General features: G+C 37.5%; 1 protein-coding gene across 1 annotated transcript in view; it reads left to right on the top strand.

The window, feature by feature from the left end:
- The window catches only part of LOC126823242 (uncharacterized), a 30,877-nt gene extending 9,009 nt beyond the window's left edge, over positions 1-21,868 (top strand). Inside the window, exons 2-10 of the mRNA XM_050551947.2 lie at positions 7,610-7,745; positions 10,969-11,111; positions 12,458-12,557; positions 15,696-15,820; positions 16,190-16,280; positions 17,053-17,201; positions 18,523-18,640; positions 19,931-20,121; positions 21,032-21,868. Coding sequence (XP_050407904.1) covers positions 7,610-7,745; positions 10,969-11,111; positions 12,458-12,557; positions 15,696-15,820; positions 16,190-16,280; positions 17,053-17,201; positions 18,523-18,640; positions 19,931-20,121; positions 21,032-21,099 — 1,121 coding nt within the window. The 3' untranslated portion in view covers positions 21,100-21,868. The remainder of the gene's footprint in view (positions 1-7,609; positions 7,746-10,968; positions 11,112-12,457; positions 12,558-15,695; positions 15,821-16,189; positions 16,281-17,052; positions 17,202-18,522; positions 18,641-19,930; positions 20,122-21,031) is intronic.
- Positions 21,869-22,143: the final 275 nt, after the last annotated feature.

The raw sequence follows: 22,143 nt of genomic DNA, 5'->3' as shown, positions 1-22,143 counted from the left end.
TATGACAGGTGTGTATGAGAGAGAGAGAGAGAGAGAGAGAGAGGAAGAGAGAGAGAGAAATGGGGTTTAACGTCCACTCGACACAAACTAGGTCATTTCGGGACTAGTATAACAGATAGGATCCGGAGTAGGACTGCATTAGTATACTAATTGTTGGATATGGCGGCCACGTAGGACAGGGATCTATTCTCGATCGAGGGAGAGAGAGGGAGAAATGGGGTTTAACGTCTACTCGACACAGACTAGGTCATTTCGGGACTAACATATGGTTTAATTTTATTTCAATAATTCGCTTGCTCGTAGGGGTCTTTAGCAGTGGGAGGAAACCGGAGAAAACCGTCTTAAATTCCCCCTCCCCCCGCCTCTCTTCCCCACCCCCCCTCTCTCTCCCTTGATTAAAGATTCTATCGTGGCCTTTGAGACGACATTGAGTTCTAAAGATGCAGTATGTAAGCTGACAGTATAATAATTCTTAGATATGGCGGTTATTTAGGGCTGAGATCTGTTCTCAAAGTAGAGTAGATAGTTCTGATGTTATCCGTTTTAATTCAAAGCTATGGGTTGTCCGAGTGGTCTAATGGTTGCGCTGTAGATCATAAGGCCTGTTCTCTATGCAAGTCATGTGTGTGATCCCGGGGTTTTGTATGTGACAAGAAATATTGTCTCTTGTCCGATCTGATGTTATTTCTCTGGGTACTCCGTTAAAACAATAAGTATGTAAGTCACGAGTTACCATGGTTACCGTGGTTCAATCTTGCTAACCTGGAGGTTCTCACTTCGATCCCTGCGTTCGCCGAGAAAATCCATTGGGATTGTCAGTGGTGTAGGGCGGAGGGCCTAACAAGGACCGTTGTCTAGTCGTTCGGATGGGACGAAAAACCGAGGATCCATGTAAACGATCCCTTGGCAGTTGGAATTTGATTCAGGAGTAGGCCGTAGTGCCCGGGCAAAATCCCCTCATAGCACATTGTATGGCGTATACCCGTCTCCATTAGCCCAGTCGGAACAGAACAGTAGGACGTTAAACCCCATTTCATTTCAATTCATTTCATTTCGATCCCAGGTGAGAAATTCCCTAGGGATTTTTAGCGCTTGAACGTGATTTTCTGAAGCCAACAATATTTATCAGAAGAAAACCTCGAGGTCAGAGGTCACTAACAGAGACAGACCACAGCCCCGTGATATAAATACAAATGTACCGATACAACTCAGTGACAACTTTTGATCATACTAAACTTAGGCTGTCTGTCTACATAGCTCCGCTTGAGAACAGACACTAAGCTAGTTGACCGACATTTTTAGTCCTAAATCGGCGATTTTAGGTATACTTCGAGTTACTTATTTATTCTGATTCCATTTAATAAAATTGAACAAAGTTTATTTTTTGTGTGTATAACAGATGTGACACGGAGTAGAACCGTACTATTACAGAACAGTATATTAATTTGTGGATATGGCGGCCATTCAGGGCAGATATCTATTCTCGAAGTAGATAGTCCTCTGTGTGTAGAATGAACTTCTGATATGAGAATCATTCGGACTCAAATAGTTTACAAAGATTTCACCGGCTTACTATATCGTAGTTTAGTGGCATTGATAATTTGTACATCTTTTACGGTGTGATTGCAGCCCTGCTGTTATTTGTTACTTGTTCGCGCATTTAAACATACATTATGCAAGAGTTAAATTTGCCTATTGCAGGTCTTTCTTTAGGCCTGAAATGTTATCTAAATTATTAATTAGCTGATATATATACATTATGGCAGTATAAAGTCAGTGGGCCAGTATAAAGTCATTATACCAATGTAAAGCCATTATGGTACGCAGGACATGCCACGACAGGCAGAAAGACAGAGATCTAAGTTGGAGTAAAATGGGGCCATACATTCTTAAGAATAGTTAGTAAATGTTTCAACCTGTTTTGGTATTTCTGTGTTGATTTGAGTACTATAATTGTAAGCCATCACGTACTATGTTCTTGTAAGGGAACGTGTCAGTTGAGCTTTAGACCCTGTAGTCAGTTAGGAGTCAAGATGGCGGCCATGTTGTCAACACGTGACGTCTGTGTGGTATTTATGACATGTTAACTATGATGCAGATGACGACTTTAAACGCCTCGTGTTAGAATCTGTGTACTTGTATATCAACAACGAGACATCGCCACAGTCTCTTACTGCATCAATGACCTATCATTCTACTTCAAACAATCACTGTCCGGGTAAAATATCCCTTTTAGCAGGACAGAGGGCCTGTAGTCGTTCAAATGGGACGAAAAACCGAGGTTCCGTGTGTACGTAAAAGATACCTTGTCAGTGGCCCAGGACTGAAAGTCTGGCAAGGGACAACGTATAGGTCCCGTGTACACATTGCTTGGGCAAAATTGCACTCATCCCACTACTAAAGAACTCTATCATATGTTAGTCCCGAAATAACATAGTTTGTATCGAGTAGACTTTAAATTCTCTCTCCCCCCTCTCTGCCCCCCCCCTCTCTCTCTCTCTCTCTCTCTCAAGAGCAGACAGTTTAAGAGAGAGAGAGAAATGGGGTTTAACGTCCACTCGACACAAACTATGTCATTTCGGGACTAACATATGGTTTGATTTTATTTTCATAATTCACGTAGGTGTCTTTAGCAGTGGGAGGAAACCGGAGGACCCGGAGAAAACCCACGAGGTTGGACGACAGTTTATGATTGGATGTACATCAGGATGAAGAAGGTGGTGATTTTTTTAATTGGTCTTATCTTTCTGTTTACCTTTGTATATAGAGAATATACATACTATTCGTTGGTTTCCAGGTTCCCCGTTAATTTATTAAACTGAAAAATAAGATTAGGTAAACAATGTGTTAATACCGGAAACTGCTTTATTTAGTAAATAAACAATATTTTTTTCATCGTGACATGAAACCAAATAATGACAGTGTTTATATACCAAACATATTCACATTCTCACCACCGCCGTCTATTTGCTCGTTTGTGAATCTGAATTAATTACTGTTATAGGGGAAGATAATCGTATTTATAAATTGGGCGGGGTGTTTTTGAACAATGGATTATAGCGTCATATATCTCAATCTAAACAGACCAATAAGTATCATAACAATCTATAGTCATGTGACACATCATGTTACACATCTTGTGACGTTTCATTCTGGGATTGGGAGCTAGTACGGCCAAATTGGTCGTTCTGAATTGATATTGGTGGTCGTTATGAATTGTTATTGGTCGTTATGAATTGTTATTGGTGGTCGTTATGGATTGTTATAGGTCGTAATGAATTGTTATTGGTTTATATAAATTGTTATTGGTCGTTATGAACTGTTATTGGTGGTCGTTATGGATTGTTATAGGTCGTAATGAATTGTTATTGGTTTATATAAATTGTTATTGGTCGTTATGAACTGTTATTGGTGGTCGTTATGGATTGTTATTGGTCGTGATGAATTGTTATTGGTTTATATGAAATGTTATTGGTGGTCGTTATGGATTGTTATAGGTCGTAATGAATTGTTATTGGTTTATATGAATTGTTATTGGTCGTTATGGATTGTTATTGGTCGTAATGAATTGTTATTGGTTTATATGAAATGTTATTGGTCGTAATAAATTGTTATTGGTCGTTATGAAATGTTATGGGTTTATATGAAATGTTATTGGTCGTTATGAAATGATATTGGTCGTTATGAATTGTTGGTGGTCGTAATGAAATATTGGTAGTCGTTATGAAATGTTGGTGGTCGTTATAAAATGTTGGTGGTCGTTATGTAATGTTATGAATTGATATTGGTTTATATGAAATAGTATTAGTCGTTATGAAATGGTATTGGTAGTTATGAAATGTTTTTGACGCTATTAAATGTTTTTGGTGGTCGTTATTAAATGTTTTTGGTGGTCGTTATTAAATTGGTGGTCGCTATGAAATGACATTGATCGTTATGAAATGTTATTTGTGGTCGCTATGAAATGTTATTGGTGGTCGTTATGTAATGCTTCTGGTGGTCGCTATGGAATATTATTGATAGGTTACTGGTATATCAACACTAAGACACAACTCAAATAAATATTCACTGGTTTACCACGACTATAACAATACTGGTCAAACACGACTATAATATAGAAACAAGATCAACAACACTGGTTAAACACGACTATAACAACACTGGTTAAACATAACTATGATATAGAAACTAAATCAACAACCCAATCCTTCGTCAAACTTTAAAATAATCAATAAAACTTACTTCTTTAAAATAATCAATAAAACTTACAATGTACGACTTTAAAACATGACAGCTAGCCCTCCAGGACACGTTCACATGATTTGTTCTTTGTGATTTCGTATAGGAGTGCCATAGTATAGGAGCAGAACAGTGGGACGTTAAACACCATTTCATTTCATTTCTTTTCATTTCATTACATTTTCAACTTCAGAAAAATAATACACGAAGCGAAATTTTATTTCAGGGACTTTAGCAGTGGGAGGACCTGGAGAAAACCCCAACAAGTTGGGGATTGAAACCACGCCACTGACAATGGCGGACCTTAGCATCCTAAGTTTCACGACCATCCAATCGCGCTCATTTGAATTAAGTTTGACTTGAGTCTTAGCTGGAGAATTCTTAAAAATAGGGCGCTAAAACCCCCAGTTCTTATCATTTCGTTTGTTAAGTGTAGAAATAAGAAACGCCAGCTAGGGTGAAATGTTCAGGGTACTATTTGCTATTGTTCTAGACTCAGCCATATCATCCGACCCCGACATCTAAAAGCATCATTCAAATATTTTCATGTAACATTTGTCGGTTGTAATTTTGACGATTCAAGTCGTGCGATTTCAAATATTCTTTACTGGTCTGAGATCAAACAAAACCACGGTTTTGTTTCTAAAAATCCTGGATTTTTTTTATTCGTTCGCTTTTTTCTGGTTCAATGGACCAAATAAAATGTCTTTATTCTGGAAGACAGGAGAAATCAAAGATGTGTCGGGTGCGGAAGATTTAGTTCATCTATGTTGTCCAACCTGGACTTTAATTGCAGGTAATCTCGTACAAATACCTGAGAATACCTGCGTCCTTTAAACACAGCACTACAATAATCCCCAGGTAAATACGCCAGGTCAATAAAACATGTTCTAAAGGTCATAACGACACGAGAGAATAGAAAACAAATATTATATAACACAACAGATTCTCTTGTTTTAATTGAGAAATGTCGGAGATAAGGTACCGTTCATTGTTTAATAATTCACAACATATAACATTCCATTGAAAACGTCATTTCCGGCGTGTAAAAATCCAAAGCACGTAATTTAAGTTTACATCGGGTTTTCTTACGTAAACAAGAGAGAGGGGGAGGGAGAGGGAGAGAGAGAGAGAGAGAGAGGGAGAGAGAGAGAGAGAGAGAGAGGGGGAGGGAGAGAGAGAGTATCGGGACTATATGGTTTAATTTTATTTCATTTTTTCGCTTGCGCGTATGGGTCTTTAGCAGTGGGATGAAATCGGAGGACCCGGAGAAAACCCACGAGGTTGGACAGGCGACCTTAATCCTTGTCACGTACAACTGGAGAATTGAAACCAAGCTAGTTGACTGAATGATAGACCTTGTGATACAGCGGGCACTTGCTAACCATTCGGCCATTACCCCCCCCCCCCCCCCTGTTATTAAGTGGGATCCCATCAATACGCCGTTATATATAAATGACTGGCTTGTCTGGCAAATTTCCTAGTTATCACTCGCGGTGTAAATGGATGTTATGGATGAACGAACGATAGGGATTAAAAAATCTATAATTAACTATAAGACATAATAAAGTAAAGTTTGATTTGGGATCAAAAATCAATCTTGTCAGCTTCCGCGTGGATTGATTTAATGTTGTTGTTTTTTTTTATCACAACCGAGTCATAGTATATTTAAGCTGACAAAACACCAAAGTTAGAGAAAGATGTGAGTGACGTAATAAGGTTATCTGTTTTCTGTATATTTAGTTAATTTGTATGGTCGTGTTACTTGACATCAAGTAAATAACTTAAACAAAACCAATTGCAGTGAAATGACTAGTGTAACATTCTCTGACTAAAATCAAAGTCGTAAAGTTGACATTTTCAGATTGAATTCACACCTTCGTGTTGACATGAACTGTTGGTTAGATTGGGTTTTTTCTTGAGTTGATCCGCCTGTATCTTTACAAAAACAAAAAGCGAGGAGATATATCTCTTCCTGTCTCTTCACGGAAACTAATATCTCTCTCTCTCTCTCTCTCTCTCTCTCTTTCACAAATGAAAAGGAGTGTGAGCTCTTCTAGGTAGAAATGATATCAGGTCTTCTAGAAAGAGTAAACATACTATGTGCACTCCTCTAGAGAGAAATGGTATCAGGTGTTCTAGAAAGAGTAAACATACTATGTGAACTCATCTAGGGAGAAATGGTATGAGGTGTTCTAGAAAGAGTAAACATACTATGTGAACTCATCTAGGGAGAAATGGTATGAGGTGTTCTAGAAAGAGTAAACATACTATGTGAACTCATCAATTGAGTGGTATGAGGTGTTCTAGAAAGATTAAACATACTATGTGAACTCCTCTAGGGAGAACTGGTATGGGATGTTCTAGAAAGAATACATTCTCTGTCTCGTCTAGGGAACCCGCTTCTACGTATAGCAAGCTGGAGAAATGTTTAGCCGGATTTCAGAATCCGAAGCCTACTGGAAGAAAGACCACTAAACAGACCTAAATAAATTATAGGAGCCATACAGCAGTGCAGTCAAGTTCAAGTTCCATAATCCTAGAAATATTAATCAGTAATGTTTTAGAGCAATAAACTATAACACATACTTGTGGGAGATTACCCCGCCCCCTCGTGCACAAACATCCCCCAAATAAATTAGTAATTGTACTTTTAGACGTATATTGAATAGTTAATCGACTAATCGACGCGTGGACTTCGCCAGACAAACAAAATAACCCGACGCAATAACTTCCCTTGTCTGGTTTTCTTCCAATGGTTTGAAGTTTACGTGAGCTGAGAGAGAATAAAATATAAACATAATATGATCAATCGTTTCATGTTTTAAATCCTATTTTTAAACAAATTTAACCCCATAGTGACAATGTACTTATTGTTAAACCTTACACCGCCTTTCGCAACAAAAACAAAACCTGATGTAACCACCACATGATAATCTGGACTTAACAGCATCAATATCACATTTTGAAGTTATAGACCCAGTTTATACCTGATGTACTTGTAAGGGAATTTAAAACAAATTACTTAAACCCTATGTAAATTAGCGTTAGCTTAAGATAAGCCGAAACTGTGGCTATGTTAAAAAGCTCCACATATTCCAGTCATGTGACTAATGTTTCAAACTGCCATTGTTTAACAGGGTAAAAATACATAATCCTATTTCGAAAGAACTCGGCATACACTCACGTAGGTATACATGAAGGTAGCGTCCATGAGATAGCGGAGTGATCGCGTTGGTTATTCTCGGCTAATGCGACTTCCAAGTTCTATTCTAGTTTACCAAGACTGGGGAAGAGGTCGCATATCAATTTGAACAGTCGGTAGACAATATGGCTAGTTTATGGATACGCATTTTCTTATTTCTTGCAGTACATTTAGTGACATCCCAGGCGTGTAATATGACGCATGCTGATTGGTGTGTTGGTCAAATGGAATTAGTGTTAAATCGTGTTGTTGGAACTACTACAGGAGGAGAAGGTCAAGGTTCAATGGAAGATCTATGTTTGTAAGTAAATCATTTAATGTTTAATAAACCGTTTTACCCCCCCCCCCAAAAAAAAAACCCAACAAAAAACGAAACGGAATATAGATTTCTATATTTTAATCAGATTGCGAGAATGATTACACGACTGGATCTCGGTTTATCGTCCGATCGAAGGATTAGGAATGGGTCAATGGTTCCCTGTTTCTATTAAACGGAACAACCCGTATTTAAAAACTGCTTATCCGGACACGTAACCCTTTTTAAGATTTCGGGTCAATTTTTTCGTTGGGTGATGTAATAATCTATTGCCGTCCCTTTAGAGGTCTATACATTGCATGGTCCACGTGCTGTACTTGATCACGAAAGGTAAATTTCACCACTTAATTTTTATAAAGTAAAAGTCTGTTTTTATTCAGACACCGCATAACAGAGTTGGGACACCAGTCTCCATTTCCAGATGAAGACTGACGGGTTTAAGTTGTTTGAAAACATATCACTATATTGAGTCATTTGCTCGGCCCTAAGGTAGGGCTTTTAACACAAAATAAAGCAGTTTTATTGTCCAAAATATAATCGAGATTGTCCCTTTAAGCATGCATTATACAAGAGCCAAATCTGCCTATTGCAGGTCTTTCTTTAGGCCTTAAATGTTACATAAACTATTAATTAGACATTTATTAACACGACAGGACCATAATCAACTCTCGATGCCATCTGATGGGTAGGATTTTAGTGGATTTGAATACATTTTGTGATGGATAATTTAACGTACAAATGGATAATCGAGACTTTGTTTGTTATCATACAAACGTTAGTAATGACGACCGAGACTAGCCTAGAATTCATTGGCTAATATCTCAATTTATTTAACATTATCAGAATTATCTTTAAAACATTTGTACAATTTGATTGGATGTTAGTCCCAAAAACACATAGTTTGTGTCGATTGGACGCGAAACCCCATTTCTCTATCGTTCTTGTATGCTTTGAGTCATTGGCTTTTTGACGAAAGGACACACACCATATTAATCCACCAAAACATGTTAAGCTTTTAACAAAGCTCTTTAAAACTTTTATTTTTACCAAAATATACTTCAAGGCAACTTAATTTCTAAATTTTGCAAGTGATAAGCAGTTGCAAGTAAATTTAAATCGCTTGGATGTTATCCCAACACGTTATCGGAGTTAGTTTTATATGCACAAGTAAAGAAAAATGTTATAATTCATAATGAAAGAGATACCAAGTAGCTTGAATATCTTTCTTGTGTAGAAAATAAAATATTGTTATTTATATTTCAAAGTTATATTCTCAAGCAAACAAACAGAAAAAAAAATCACCAACTGTCACGAACTTGTTTTTCTTAATTAGATAATACAATTTGAAGATGCATTATTTAAGATTTAAATCTTCTTATTGCTGGTCTTTTTTGTGGCTTTAAGCGAGAGAGAGAGAGAGAGAGAGAGAGAGAGAGAGAGAGCTGGGGGAGAGAGAGAGAGTGAGGGAGAGAGGGAGAGAGAGAGAAAGAGAGAGAGAGAAAGAGAGAGAGACAGAGAGAGAGAGAGAGAGAGAGAGAGAGAGGGTTAACGTCCACTCGACACAAACTAGGTTATTTCGGGACTAACATATGGTTCAATTTTATTTCAATAATTCGCTTGCACGTAGGGGTCTTAGCAGTGGGAGGAGAGAGAGAGAGAGAGAGAGAGAGAGATAGAGAGAGAGAATTGGGTTAGCGTCCACTCGACACAAACTAGGTTATTTCGGGGCTAACATATGGTTCAATTTTATTTCAATAATTCGCTTGCACGTAGGGGTCTTAGCAGTGGGAGGAGAGAGAGAGAGAGAGAGAGAGAGAGAGAGATAGAGAGAGAGAATTGGGTTAGCGTCCACTCGACACAAACTAGGTTATTTCGGGACTAACATATGGTTCAATTTTATTTCAATAATTCGCTTGCACGTAGGGTTCTTTAGTAGTGGGAGGAAACCGGAGGACCCGGGGAAAAAGTACGGGGTTGGACAGGCGACCCTACTCCTTGTGAAGTACAACCGGAGAATCGAAACCACAACCTTATGATACAGACCTTATGATACAGCGCACACGTGCTAACCATTCGCCCCCCCCCCCCGGCTTCAAACCTTATAATATAAATTCAACATATATTTACACGATAAGCTAATAGATAACTATCGATTCCATCGGATGCTCTAGTTTTATAACGGATTTAAACACAATTGGCGGTTAATGATGTTATTAAAATATGGATAATCGAGACTTTGTTTACTATCGTAACAACGGTTGCAATGGCAATCGAGACTGCGCTATTCTCCAAACAGCCCGAACGTCGTTCGCTCAGATTGAAATAATTTGACTGAAATTCTCAAATATTCCGTTTTAATTTCTAGTTTTTAACCTAATATAGCGAGAACTGCCAGCTCTTTATCTAAATCTTACATAAAGCACATTAAAAAGGTTGAGGAAGGCGTTGTTGAGTGGTTTAACGCGCACAAAGACTGAAGTAGCTAAACCAAGAAAAAATCAAGTGTAATAGTAGCTAAACAAATATAAGAGTAGCTAAATCAAGTATAAAAGAAGCTTGAACAAGCATGGGAAGTATAAATCAAGTATAAAAATAGTATAAAACAAGTACATGTATAAACCAAGTATAAAAGTAGCTAAAACAAATATGGAAAGTATAAACCAAGTATGAAAGTAGCTAAAACAAATATGGAAAGTATAAACCAAGTATGAAAGTAGCTAAAACAAGTATGGAAAGTATAAACCAAGTATGAAAGTAGCTAAACCAAGTATGAAAGTAGCTAAACCAAGTATGGAAAGTATAGAAGTAGCTAAACCAAGTATGGAAAGTATAGAAGTAGCTAAACCAAGTATGGAAAGTATAGAAGTAGCTAAACCAAGAGTATCAAGTTAGCTAAACCAAGTATGGAAAGTATAGAAGTAGCTAAAACAAGTATGGAAAGTATAGAAGTAGCTAAACCAAGAGTATTAAGTTAGCTAAACCAAGTATGGAAAGTATAGAAGTAGCTAAACCAAGTATGGAAAGTATAGAAGTAGCTAAACCAAGTATGGAAAGTATAGAAGTAGCTAAACAAAGAATATCAAGTTAGCTAAACCAAGTATGGAAAGTATAAAGCCAGTAGAAACGGACGAGCGTAGCTGAACCCAGTATGGAAAGTATAAAGTACAAAGCCTGTGTATTAATATAAATATTGTATATTTGTTTGCAGGAATACCATCAAGGGTAATAATTTAACCCAGTGTTATATTGATGCTACAGTAGGATGTCAAGTTAGTGTGGATCAACAACCAACAGATACTATGAAGAAATGGGAACAAGTCATGCAGGATATTTATAAATTATGTGATGGATGTAAGTTATATATAAATCAATCCCATTAAAACACAGATCGCATTTCGTTTCGTTTTTTATAGTTCCAAATTTCGTTTTACTTGTCTTCACTACACTTGGATCTGGAAGAGTTGTTATCATTGACGTGTTCTTAATGGTGTGAGGCATAAGCCAAGGAAACGGTCTGTTGCAGCGAGTTCTTGGCGTGTGATGCACGGAACTGTGGGTATTCCTGTAGAAACATCAACGCTGATATGTTAATCAAATGTCTGACGTCATAGGGTCACACGCCGCTCGTATGACCCTTTACGTGACCTCCCACTACAACTTGTCAGATCTTTATGTAGTTTAGGCCATTGAAAGTATAAAAAAACGGAACGAAATATAGATCTGTATTTTAATCAGATTGGATATAAATAAATATCAGTCGCCCAAGTCTTAAAGTCAATTCTTGTCCCGGGGCGGGGAGTCACGGTGGGTCAGTGAGTAAGATGTTAGCTCGCTAACCTGCAGGGCCCATGCTCGATCCCAGTGTCGACCTAGTAGTTCATCCGGATTTCACGTTTGGGTCCACGTTGTCAGTCTCGCCGTTCGGATGGGACGAAAAACCAAGGTCCCGTGTACACATTGGCGTGCACGTAAAAGATCCCCTGACAGTTGGAATTGGGAATAAGTGCACTTTCGGACAAAATTTCCCTCATAGTACACTGTATGGTGTATGCCTGTCTTCATTAGCCCAGTCGGAGCAAACAGTAGGATGTTAAACCCCATTCATTTCATTTTTATAGTCACATCATTTCCCAGTCTTAACACGCAGGTTATACGGAAGCAGACCACCATTAAATGTACTTCTCTCCAACCACAACCACAGGGGGCGCTATGGGAGTCCTCCAACCAACAAAAAATCCAATTTACAAGAAACAGAATAATCAGGGGATGTGTTATACTGAGAGGGTGAGAGAGAGAGAGAGAGAGAGAGCGAGAGCGAGAGAGAGAGAGAGTTTAACGTTCCTCTTGACACAAACCACGTCATTTCAATTTCATTTCAATAATGCACTTGCGCGTAGGGCATTTTAGCATTGGGAGGAAACCGGAGGACAGGCGACCCTACTCCTTGCCACGTACAGTCAGGGAATCGAAACCACACCAACTGACTCAATGACAGACCTTATGATACAGTGCGCACTGTTAAGTGGGATCCCATCAATACGCCATTGTTGTGCACTGTGATAGGTAATATATACATGACTGGCTTGTCTGGCAAATTTCCTAGTTATCACCCCCGGTTTTGGTGGACGAACGAACGATCGATCAATCGATAACGATTAAAAAATCAATAATGAACTATAAGATATATTTATTTTCAGCCTGTCCCCAGTTTTTAGAACGAACTATAAATATTACCCAGTGTACCAGTATGATTAGGTTTGATTCCTTGTATGAAAATGAATTCAACATATTTTGTGGGTACGTATGAAAGTTTTTTTTTTTAGAAAAAAGGTATACATATTTTAGAGTTAATAATTAACCTGTAGAAACATCTCAAGGGATTGTCAGGTTATTCCGTTGACTTAAAGACACATTATGGGAGATTTTTATAAGGAGTTAGCCATTCTTGCTATAACAGTTCAAAAATAGATGATGAAAGAAGAATATATTGAAAATTTCAGTCAAATTACTTAATTCTGAATATAGTTATCACCAGTGTAATTTTTGACTAGAAATGGGATTGAATTCCATCTTCACCGATTCTTAGTATGGCCGATCGTTTGATTGACAGGCGTTAACTCCGCCTACATAATCTCTGCTGTCTTTTGTCTGCTGTCATCATATCCGAATTTGTGTTTTACCTTTTTGGATTTTTATAACAATTGGACAAAATGAGTGAGCGGGTAAATTTTCATTCTTTCTTGTATTTTGGGCATGCATTAAATCAAATGAATATAGGACATAATATTATAATACAATTATGATAAATCTATAGGTATACACCAGTGGCGTCGTGCCTATTGGGGAAATAATTTTTTTTATTGATTTTATTAAGACAGAAGACCTGCCCGTCTGTATTAGTCATCACACGGTCTCCGGGAATTGTATAATTTGTCATTATCTGTGTTTAGTTTATTGCACTTTAAATAGTTTAGATGTCATTTGTTAAGGCATCGCTCAACAGCGGCCCCGGTTCGTACACTCTATCATTTAGCCTCGATCCGGGAGTATGACGTCAACATAACGGTTAATCTCCGCTCACGACGCCATTTAAATTTAAATCAGTCAACGAAATCCTGCTTAAATCCAAGCTGAATCCAAGCCATCCGTGGGTCTAAGAGTTGATTTTGTGCTTGTTGTGTAAATAAAGATCTAATTTATAATTTCTATGACATCTGAAGCCTAAATAAAGACTTGCAATAATCAGATTTAGCTCTTGCATAATGTATGTTTAAAATAAAAGTTCACTAAGCCAAATTATTTTTGTTATAAAATCACACACAACCGAACATTTTTTATAATAATTATTTTCAAAATTTAATGCGTTGTTTAAATCAAATCAGGAAGTGACGTAGACAATCGCAAAGGGTTGCTACCCACTGTGAGGATGTCCTGTCTGTATTTCATTTCTCATAAAAAGATAAATAGGTTAACTGAAGGTTCACTCTAAAGATATAAAAATATTTATCTTGACAAAACATAAATATTATCGTTTTTCAAAAAGAAAAACACGAATCAAACTTTTCAGGTAGCCAGTGTCTCAGTACGACAGTTGGCTTTAATCCATTTGCCAAATGCAGACACGCGCAACCGAATATTCTGTCGTGAAGCTAGGCATGACTATTTCGCGTTTTTAAACACCACGCTGATTGGTCAAAACTTATAGAGCCTAGCCCAATGGGATCCAACGATACAAATAAAAAATACATTTTAAAACGTGTTGAGAATTTGTTCTATATTGCTTACTTTGGTTGGGTTGCAAAACCAACTGGATAACCCCGATCAATCTTATATCATACAATGTTTATGAAATCAATCGACTTGACAAACAATTCTATTTCTCGAAGGTTTCCCTTCATCAGAAGGCAAGCACGAGGGGTTACAATAAAATCGATGATAAAGGTTGGGGTGACACGGTGATATTTATCTTATAACGCCGGCTTTCACAATTTTTCATTTTAGCTTTTGGACACTTTAGCGGGGAATTTTATCAACAGCTTATTCCGCTGTATTTGTTCGTTGTTCTCTCCACTGTAACCTAGTCTGTCATTTACAGATTGTGACTGGCCTTAAACCGGCACATCAGAATAACAGATGACAATAGAATAACAAGGGACACCAAAATAACAAGGGGACACTAGAATAACAGGTGACACCAGAATAACAGGTGACACCAGAATAATAAGGGGACGATAGCATAACAAAGGGACGAAATAATAACAAGCGGACAGAAGAATAGCAAGGGGACACCAGAACAATAAGGGGACGATAGCATAACAGGGGACACCAGAATAATAAGGGACAGAATAACATTTTATCAACAGTTTATTCCGCTGTATTTGTTCGTTGTTCTCTCCACTGTAACTTAGTCTGTAATTTACAGATTGTGATTGGTCGACTCCATACCAGGCTACCAATTACAAACCATGATACAGACAGAATTTGAAAGTGTATTTTTAATCCAGACATTTAGCTTCAATGATATATTAACGCGCTTTTCTTGAACACGTCTTCAACAAGCAGAATAACAAGGGGGCACCAGAATAACAAGGGACAACCGAAAAATCGGGGACGTTAGAATAACAAGATGTCAAATGAATAGCAAGAGGTCAAATGAATAACAGGGGACAACAGAATAAAAGGGACAAAGGGACATCAGAATAACAAGGGGACATCATAATAACAGGGGACAATATAATAACACGGGGACAACATAATAACAAGGGGACAAAAGAATAACAAGGAGACAACAGAATATAAGGGGAAAACAGAATAACAGGGACAACAGAATAACAAGGGGACATCATAATAACAGGGGACAATATAATAACACGGGGACACCAGAATAACATGGGGACAACAGAATAACAGGGGAAAACAGAATAACAAGGGGACAACAGAATAATACGGGGACAACAGAATAACAAGGGGACAACAGAATAATACGGGGACAACAGAATAACAGGGGACAACAGAATAACAAAGGGACATCATAATAACAGGGGACAATATAATAATACGTGGACAACAGAATAACAGGGGACAATATAATAACACCGGGACAGGAGAATAACAAGGGGTGAAAGAGTAACAAGGGACAACAGAATAACAGGGGTCAACAGAGTAGTAGGGGCCAAAATAATAACAGAAGCCAACATAATAATAGGGGCCAGCAGAATAACAGCGGTCAGAGAATAACTTCTAGTTTTTAAATGGATTGCATTTTGGACCAAATGTTTGATATTTATCATGGTCGCTGGAATTCCTGTGGCGTATGGCACCATGGGCGTTTTAAGTCCTAGGACATGACACCATGCTCGTTTGAAGTCCTAGGGCATGAAATCTATTTTTTTCCCATTAGATGATTGTATTTATTTTTTCATTATTCAAATCCAGATCACTAAATGACAGTTTACGATGTGCTGATGCGGTGACAAAGGAATGTCCGATGTTTTCTAAGTTATTTTATGATCTTCTACCCCAGGGAGTTGATTCAACAGCTAATACTATCTGTACAGCAGGTACGTCCATCTTAGTATTTAATAAAAAAAAAACCTCATTATACGTCATGGAATCATCATGGATGACGAGGTTTCGTCCAGTACAAACCAAGGGATCCACAGTAAAAATTGGTCCAAGAACTGGGCCCAAAGCGCGACTTATTTTGTTGCCAAAGGTTTGTTTCTTGGACAATTGCGCATCGATTGCTACAGACTTCTATATTTGGTATGAAGTCATAATTCCAAAATGGCTGCCATGACGTCATACTCGATTCCTGATCCATAGTATGACTGTATCCAAAATACGTTTTTGAGAAATGAAATGGGGTTTAGCATCGAATTTTTCTAATGAAAGGCTAATGAAGTCATGTATATGTTTCTATGTTTTAGGTTGTAATAATTTTGATGAAGCTATGGGTGTGTTAGAGAGTTGTAAGGTACATGTCATGAATTTACCAGAAGATCTAGATGCTGCTTGCAGGTAAGATATAGGAGTTCGGGTGGTCAAGCGGTCTGTGCCACGTCATTTTATGAAATGGAATGGGGTTTAACGTCCTACTATTCTGAACCACATCGTATTATAATTAATTTGGGTTGTTTCGATACCGGGGTTGTCCGTTACAAAGTGTAGGATCGCCTACTGAACCTCGTGTGTTTTTCTTCAGTTGCCTTCCGCTGTTAAAGTTTTAAACGCAACCTAATTATTGAAATGAAATTCAACCATGTGTTAGTTTCGAAATTACCTATAGATCTGATAACATCTCTAAGATTTTATGTTTCCAATTCATCTGACCTAGAATGAAAAAAATCAATAGTAACACTGAGCCATTGTGATTAAGAAACTAGTTCACTAACCAGCAGGATCTGGCTACGATACCGGGTTTTCCCGCGTGTTTCTCCATGTCAGTGTTGTAGGAAGAGATGCCTGACAAGGAACCGCGTCTAGCTTGTCGGATTATACTAAAAACTGAGATCCCAGCTACGCGCTGTTGTGCATGCAAGCTATTCCTGCCTTCATTAGCCCAGTCGGAGCAGAACGTTAAAACCCATTTCTTTGCATGCAAGATAACTGTGACAGTTGGCATTTGCTACTCTCTGTGCAAAATGTCACCCATAGTAAACTCCATAGCGTATGCCCGTCTTTATCACCATGGTTAGTGCAGTCGTAACCATAAATAAAAAAGTGAAAAATCCGATAAATAAAAACGTAGTGTGAGCTTCTTATGTTTATAAATGTTTTTGGTTTTTTTCAGTGCATACAACAAATTTAAAGAATGTCTACGATCTTCTAGTGCTCCTGTCACGTGTCCTATGTTCGAGGCTTTAATGGAAGTTTTATACCCACAACATATATTTGGTTTATATGAACAACAGTGTAATCAAACATTTACTCCTCCACCAGGTAATACAACTTTAACTTTACTTTTAATAAATACCCCCCCCCCCCGCCTTCAGACAATACACCTTTAAAACAATTACTATTCTGCCAGTTAATACAGCTTTATTCGAAGTTAGCTGCACGCGGTTTAAAAAAGAGTTGTTTCCCCTCATTTTATTTCCGTGTTTTAAAATATTTGAAAGTTATTCGAGAGATATAGACATCGCTTGCATAGTACATTTAAAGATACATTATTGGAGATTAGATAAAGAGCTGACCATTCTCACTATAATAGTGAAAAACTAGATAATCTAAAGGGAATTTGATGAAAATTTCAGTCAAATTGATCCACCATGAACCGAGATATTTGTTTTTGAATTTTAGGTATAGCCTCGATCCTCATTACTAAAGTCGGTACGATAACAAAAATCCAGTAAATATCGCAGGCTAATGTCTAATTAATAGTTTATATAACATTTCAGGCCTAAAGAAAGACCTGTAATAGGCAGATTTAACTCTTGCGTAATGTATGTTTAAGGTAAAAACGGCGAATCTGGCACATGAATAGCAGTCCAAAAAGTGTTCAATTCCGTTGGAAAATGCTAATTGTAGGCCGGTTGGGGCGATTTGGGAATTTCCGGACTCCAAAATGACCGCTTTGTATAAATAGGTATTTTGGCGGAATACTAACCCTTTACCAAACCCATTTAAAGATACATTATGTAAGATTTAGATATGGAACTAGCCATTCTTGCTATGATAGTTCGAAAGTAGATGATGTAAAATGAATAATTTGAAAATTTCATTCAAATTACTCTATTGCAAGCGAAGATATTAGCCTTTGAAGGTTTGACAGACGTGTGCAATAATATCAACCACCGTACTGGTTGATCGAAGCTAAGTCTCGGTCCTCCATATTTGATTAAATCAAAGTATCGCTGAACCATTCTAATCTATTTAATATCGGAGAAATCTGATGCCATCGAGAGTTGGTTAAGTCCTGGATCAGTTAATTAATGTCTAATTAATACTTTAGAAAACATTTCAATAGGCAGATTTAGCTCTTGCATAATGCATGTTTAAGAGGGGTAACATTGGATCCAAGTTCATTCTTTTCAAAGGGGTTAGGGTTAATATTCCCCAAAATACTCCCAAATCGGCCTGCAATTAGCATTTCGCACTTGCGTTCAGTATTTACAAAGGTAACACGAAAATGTTTCAAGGGAGAGTACTCCGTATAGATCAATCTGCATAAAGTAATGTTACTTGAAAACATCGCATGATTTTAACAGGATTGTGAAACCCGCTATTATATACATGAACGTTAATTATTTTTATATTTCAGGAAGTCGAGAGGAGTGTGGTGAGATGGGTGAAGCTAGAATCAAACACTGTGTTCGTGTTTTAGCCCTGTCATGGCCAGCTAGTTTAAATAATCCACCTATTTCTACCAAACAATGCAAGTATGTTGGTTTTATAATAACTTTGTCATTTAGTAACTGGATAGAGCAATAACTATATACTATAAACAGCTACTTACTTATGTGGGCGACTTTTCGAAGAGTATTAGCTTGATAAAGTTGAGAAAATACTCTTCGAAACGTCGCCCAAATAAATAAGTAGCTGTTTTTCCATAAGTATGTGTTATAGTTTATCTTTGGCATAGTATGAAATAATTTATAAAGAATTGTCTAAAACTTAATCATGGAATTAATGTCATTGGTTGAACACTCATATTTTGAGAGGATCTAGAAAGTGAAATGAAATGGGGTTTAACGTCCTACTATTCTGCTCCGAACTGGGCTAATGAAGACGGGCATACGCCATACAGTGTGCTATGAGGGAAATTTTGCCCAGACAGCGGCACTACGGTCTACTCTTATATCGAATTCCAGCTGTCAAGGGATTTTTTATGTGCACGCCAATGTGTACACGAGACCTCGGTTTTTCGTTCCATCCGAACGACTAGACAGCTGTCCTCACCAGGCCCTCCGTCCTACATCACTGACAAGGGGGAACCACGCCGGAAAGGAATCTAGAAAGACAACCCGGTATCAAATCTAATAAAATGGGACATAACGCCCTACTGTCCTGCAAATGCAGTGCCCAACGGCCTACTCTTTATTTCGAATTTTTAACTGCAAAGGATTCTTTTACGTGTACGTCATTGTGTTCACGGCACCTCCGTTTGTGTCCCCTCCGAACGACTATACCAGCCCTAAATGAAGTTTCCATTCGTGCTTGATCAATATGACATAATAAAATATTATAAATTAAAGTTACACATTAACATCGATTTTTGGCTTGTTAAATTAGTTGAACAAATATAATGAAATGAATCAGCTTATTTATTTAAGTGACATCGATCCGATTAAGACTAGGTTCGTCTAATTACCGATCATGTTTATATACATATTAAACCCTGTGTATCTTTTTTAGGGGGCGGGGTGGGGTGAATCTATTCGAGGGAATATCGAGGGGTTGGATCCCCGAATGGTTAGCACGTGCGCGCTGTTTCATAAGGTCTGTCATTGAGTCAACTGGCCTGGTTTCGATTCCTCGGTCGTACGTGACAAGGAGTAGGGTTGCCTGTCCAACCTCGTGGGTTTTCTCCGGGTCCTCCGGTTGCCTCGCACTGCTAAAGACCTCTACGTGCAAGTGAATTGCTAAAATAAAATTGAACCATTTGTTAATCCCGAAATTGCCTAGTTTGTATCTAGTGAACGTTAAACCCCATTTCTCTCTCTTTTCAGGGAATATCAAACGGGTCTCCGCTGTCTGGATCATGCAGGTTATCACAGATGTCCATCTTTAAGGAAGTATTTTGACGAAGCTACCAGCAATAGACGTGGTTTCATGGACCTGATGCAAGGTAGATGTGAACGTATCCTCTCTGGACAAAACCGTCGAGGTAGAAAACAACAAGTACAAGCAGGTGGAACAAGTACGTTATAGTTGGGTGGGGTTTTTCATCCCATTTTATTGTTTCTCGCTCAATCTGATTAAAATAAAGATCTATATTTCGTTTCGTTTTTTATACTTTCGATGGCCAACACTATATGAAGATCTGACAACTTGTACTCGAAGATCGTGTCAGGGGTCGTGCGAGCGGCTTATGATCCTATGACGTCAGACATTGATTAATGAATCAGCGTAGACGTTTCTAGTGGTTTACCCACAGTCGCTGTAACAGACTGTTTCATTGGCCTATCCCTCATTTCAACCAGAACGCCGGTAATATAACAACTCTTCCAGATCCTATTGTAGTAAAGACATAAAACGAAATTTTGAACAATAAAAAACGAAACGAAATAGGATCTGTGTTTTATTTTAATCAGCTTGTTTCTGTCTGGTATAATTGACAACTGGATGACAATGTCTTCTAGGGGAGAAGGGTGATTTCAAGGGTGATCATATTGAGCACCCTTCTACCCAATGGGGGTTGGTTGGTCGAGTGGCCCGATTAGTTGATAAGGTCTGTCATTGAGATCATGAATTGTATATATTGATTGGACTATAACCGAGACCCATTTGACATTGTCACTTTAAATTAAACCCACTTTTACACTTTCATGTAACATCAATGACTTTCTGGCTTTAATCGAACATCACTGAGATGACTTTCTGACTTTAATCGAACATCACTGAGATGACTTTCTGACTTTAATGGAAAATCACTGAGATGACTTTCTGACTTTAATGGAACATCATCGATCTAACTTTCTGACGTTTAAATTTAATGATAGGACCCCCAACCTGTTTTATTTCTCCAACTGAATGTTGTAACACCATGAATTGTTATTTATGAAATTCTATAAAATGTGTAAAATTTTATTTGTTGTGTTTTTTTTCAGATGTGTCGACAGGATGGCCATTGATGTTAACAGTTTTAATCCTGGGTTTATTTTCATGTCATCACTAGCATCGTAACAATTTACATCTTAAAAAATATCTGTATTTCGTTAAGTCAGGGAAATAACCTTCTAGAAAGCTCAAAATCAACTATGTAACATTTAGATAAAGAGTTCGCCATTCTTGCTAAAACAGTTCAAAAATAGGTAGTGTAAAATTGAATATTTTATTCAAACTACTTTATTCTGAGCGAAGATATTGAGAAGATATGTGCATTGATGTTTAAGTTAACCAATGTATAATTAATAATTTATATAACATTTATATTAAGTACCCCGGATTAAACAGTTTAGATTTCTAAATTAATATAATTAATGAAATATTTTGTAAAATTTAGATAAAGAGCTGACCATTCGTGTTATATAGGGGTCTAATATTCACATTGTTCAAGAATACCGCGGATTAAACTGTTTAGATTTCTAAATTAATATAATTAATGATACATTATATAAAATTTAGATAAAGATTGGCCATTCTAGTTCTAATAGTTCGAAAATAGATAGAGAACAGGAAATGATATAAATACAGTAAGATTTAGATAAAGAGCCCGTAATTCTCCTTATAATAATTCAAACATAGATAATGGTATGTATTGAACATTTCGGTCAATTTACTTTATTCCGAGCAAAGTTATGAGTATTTGAGTTTTGACGTCCCGATTGTCCCGTACCCTTGATATGGTTAACGTTAAAGTATAAAATGGCGACGGTGTCTAATTCATTCAATATCAAGGTCATCCTATGATCTAGAGAGCTGATTATGGGCTTGTCATGTGAATAAATGTCTAAATTATAGTTTATATAACATTTGAAGCTGAGAAAAAGACATTCAATAGACAAATTTAGCTCTTTAAAGAATTCATGTTTAAGGGGTGGTCAATCACCCGATGTTTATAAATCGTCGTAATGTTTCTATATAACATAGCTTCGTGATGGGTGTCATGTGCGAGGCAGATACTGCTACTAGTTTGCATCCGGAAGGTGACAGTTACGTCCCTTGGTAATAAACAGGTAGTTGTACACTAATCTGTCATGTTTGTATTAAGGATTTATAA

The sequence above is a fragment of the Patella vulgata genome, chromosome 6 (assembly GCF_932274485.2).
Source record: "Patella vulgata chromosome 6, xgPatVulg1.2, whole genome shotgun sequence".
NCBI classification, from domain to species: domain Eukaryota; kingdom Metazoa; phylum Mollusca; class Gastropoda; family Patellidae; genus Patella; species Patella vulgata.
This window is presented reverse-complemented; position numbering and strand designations above follow the sequence as displayed.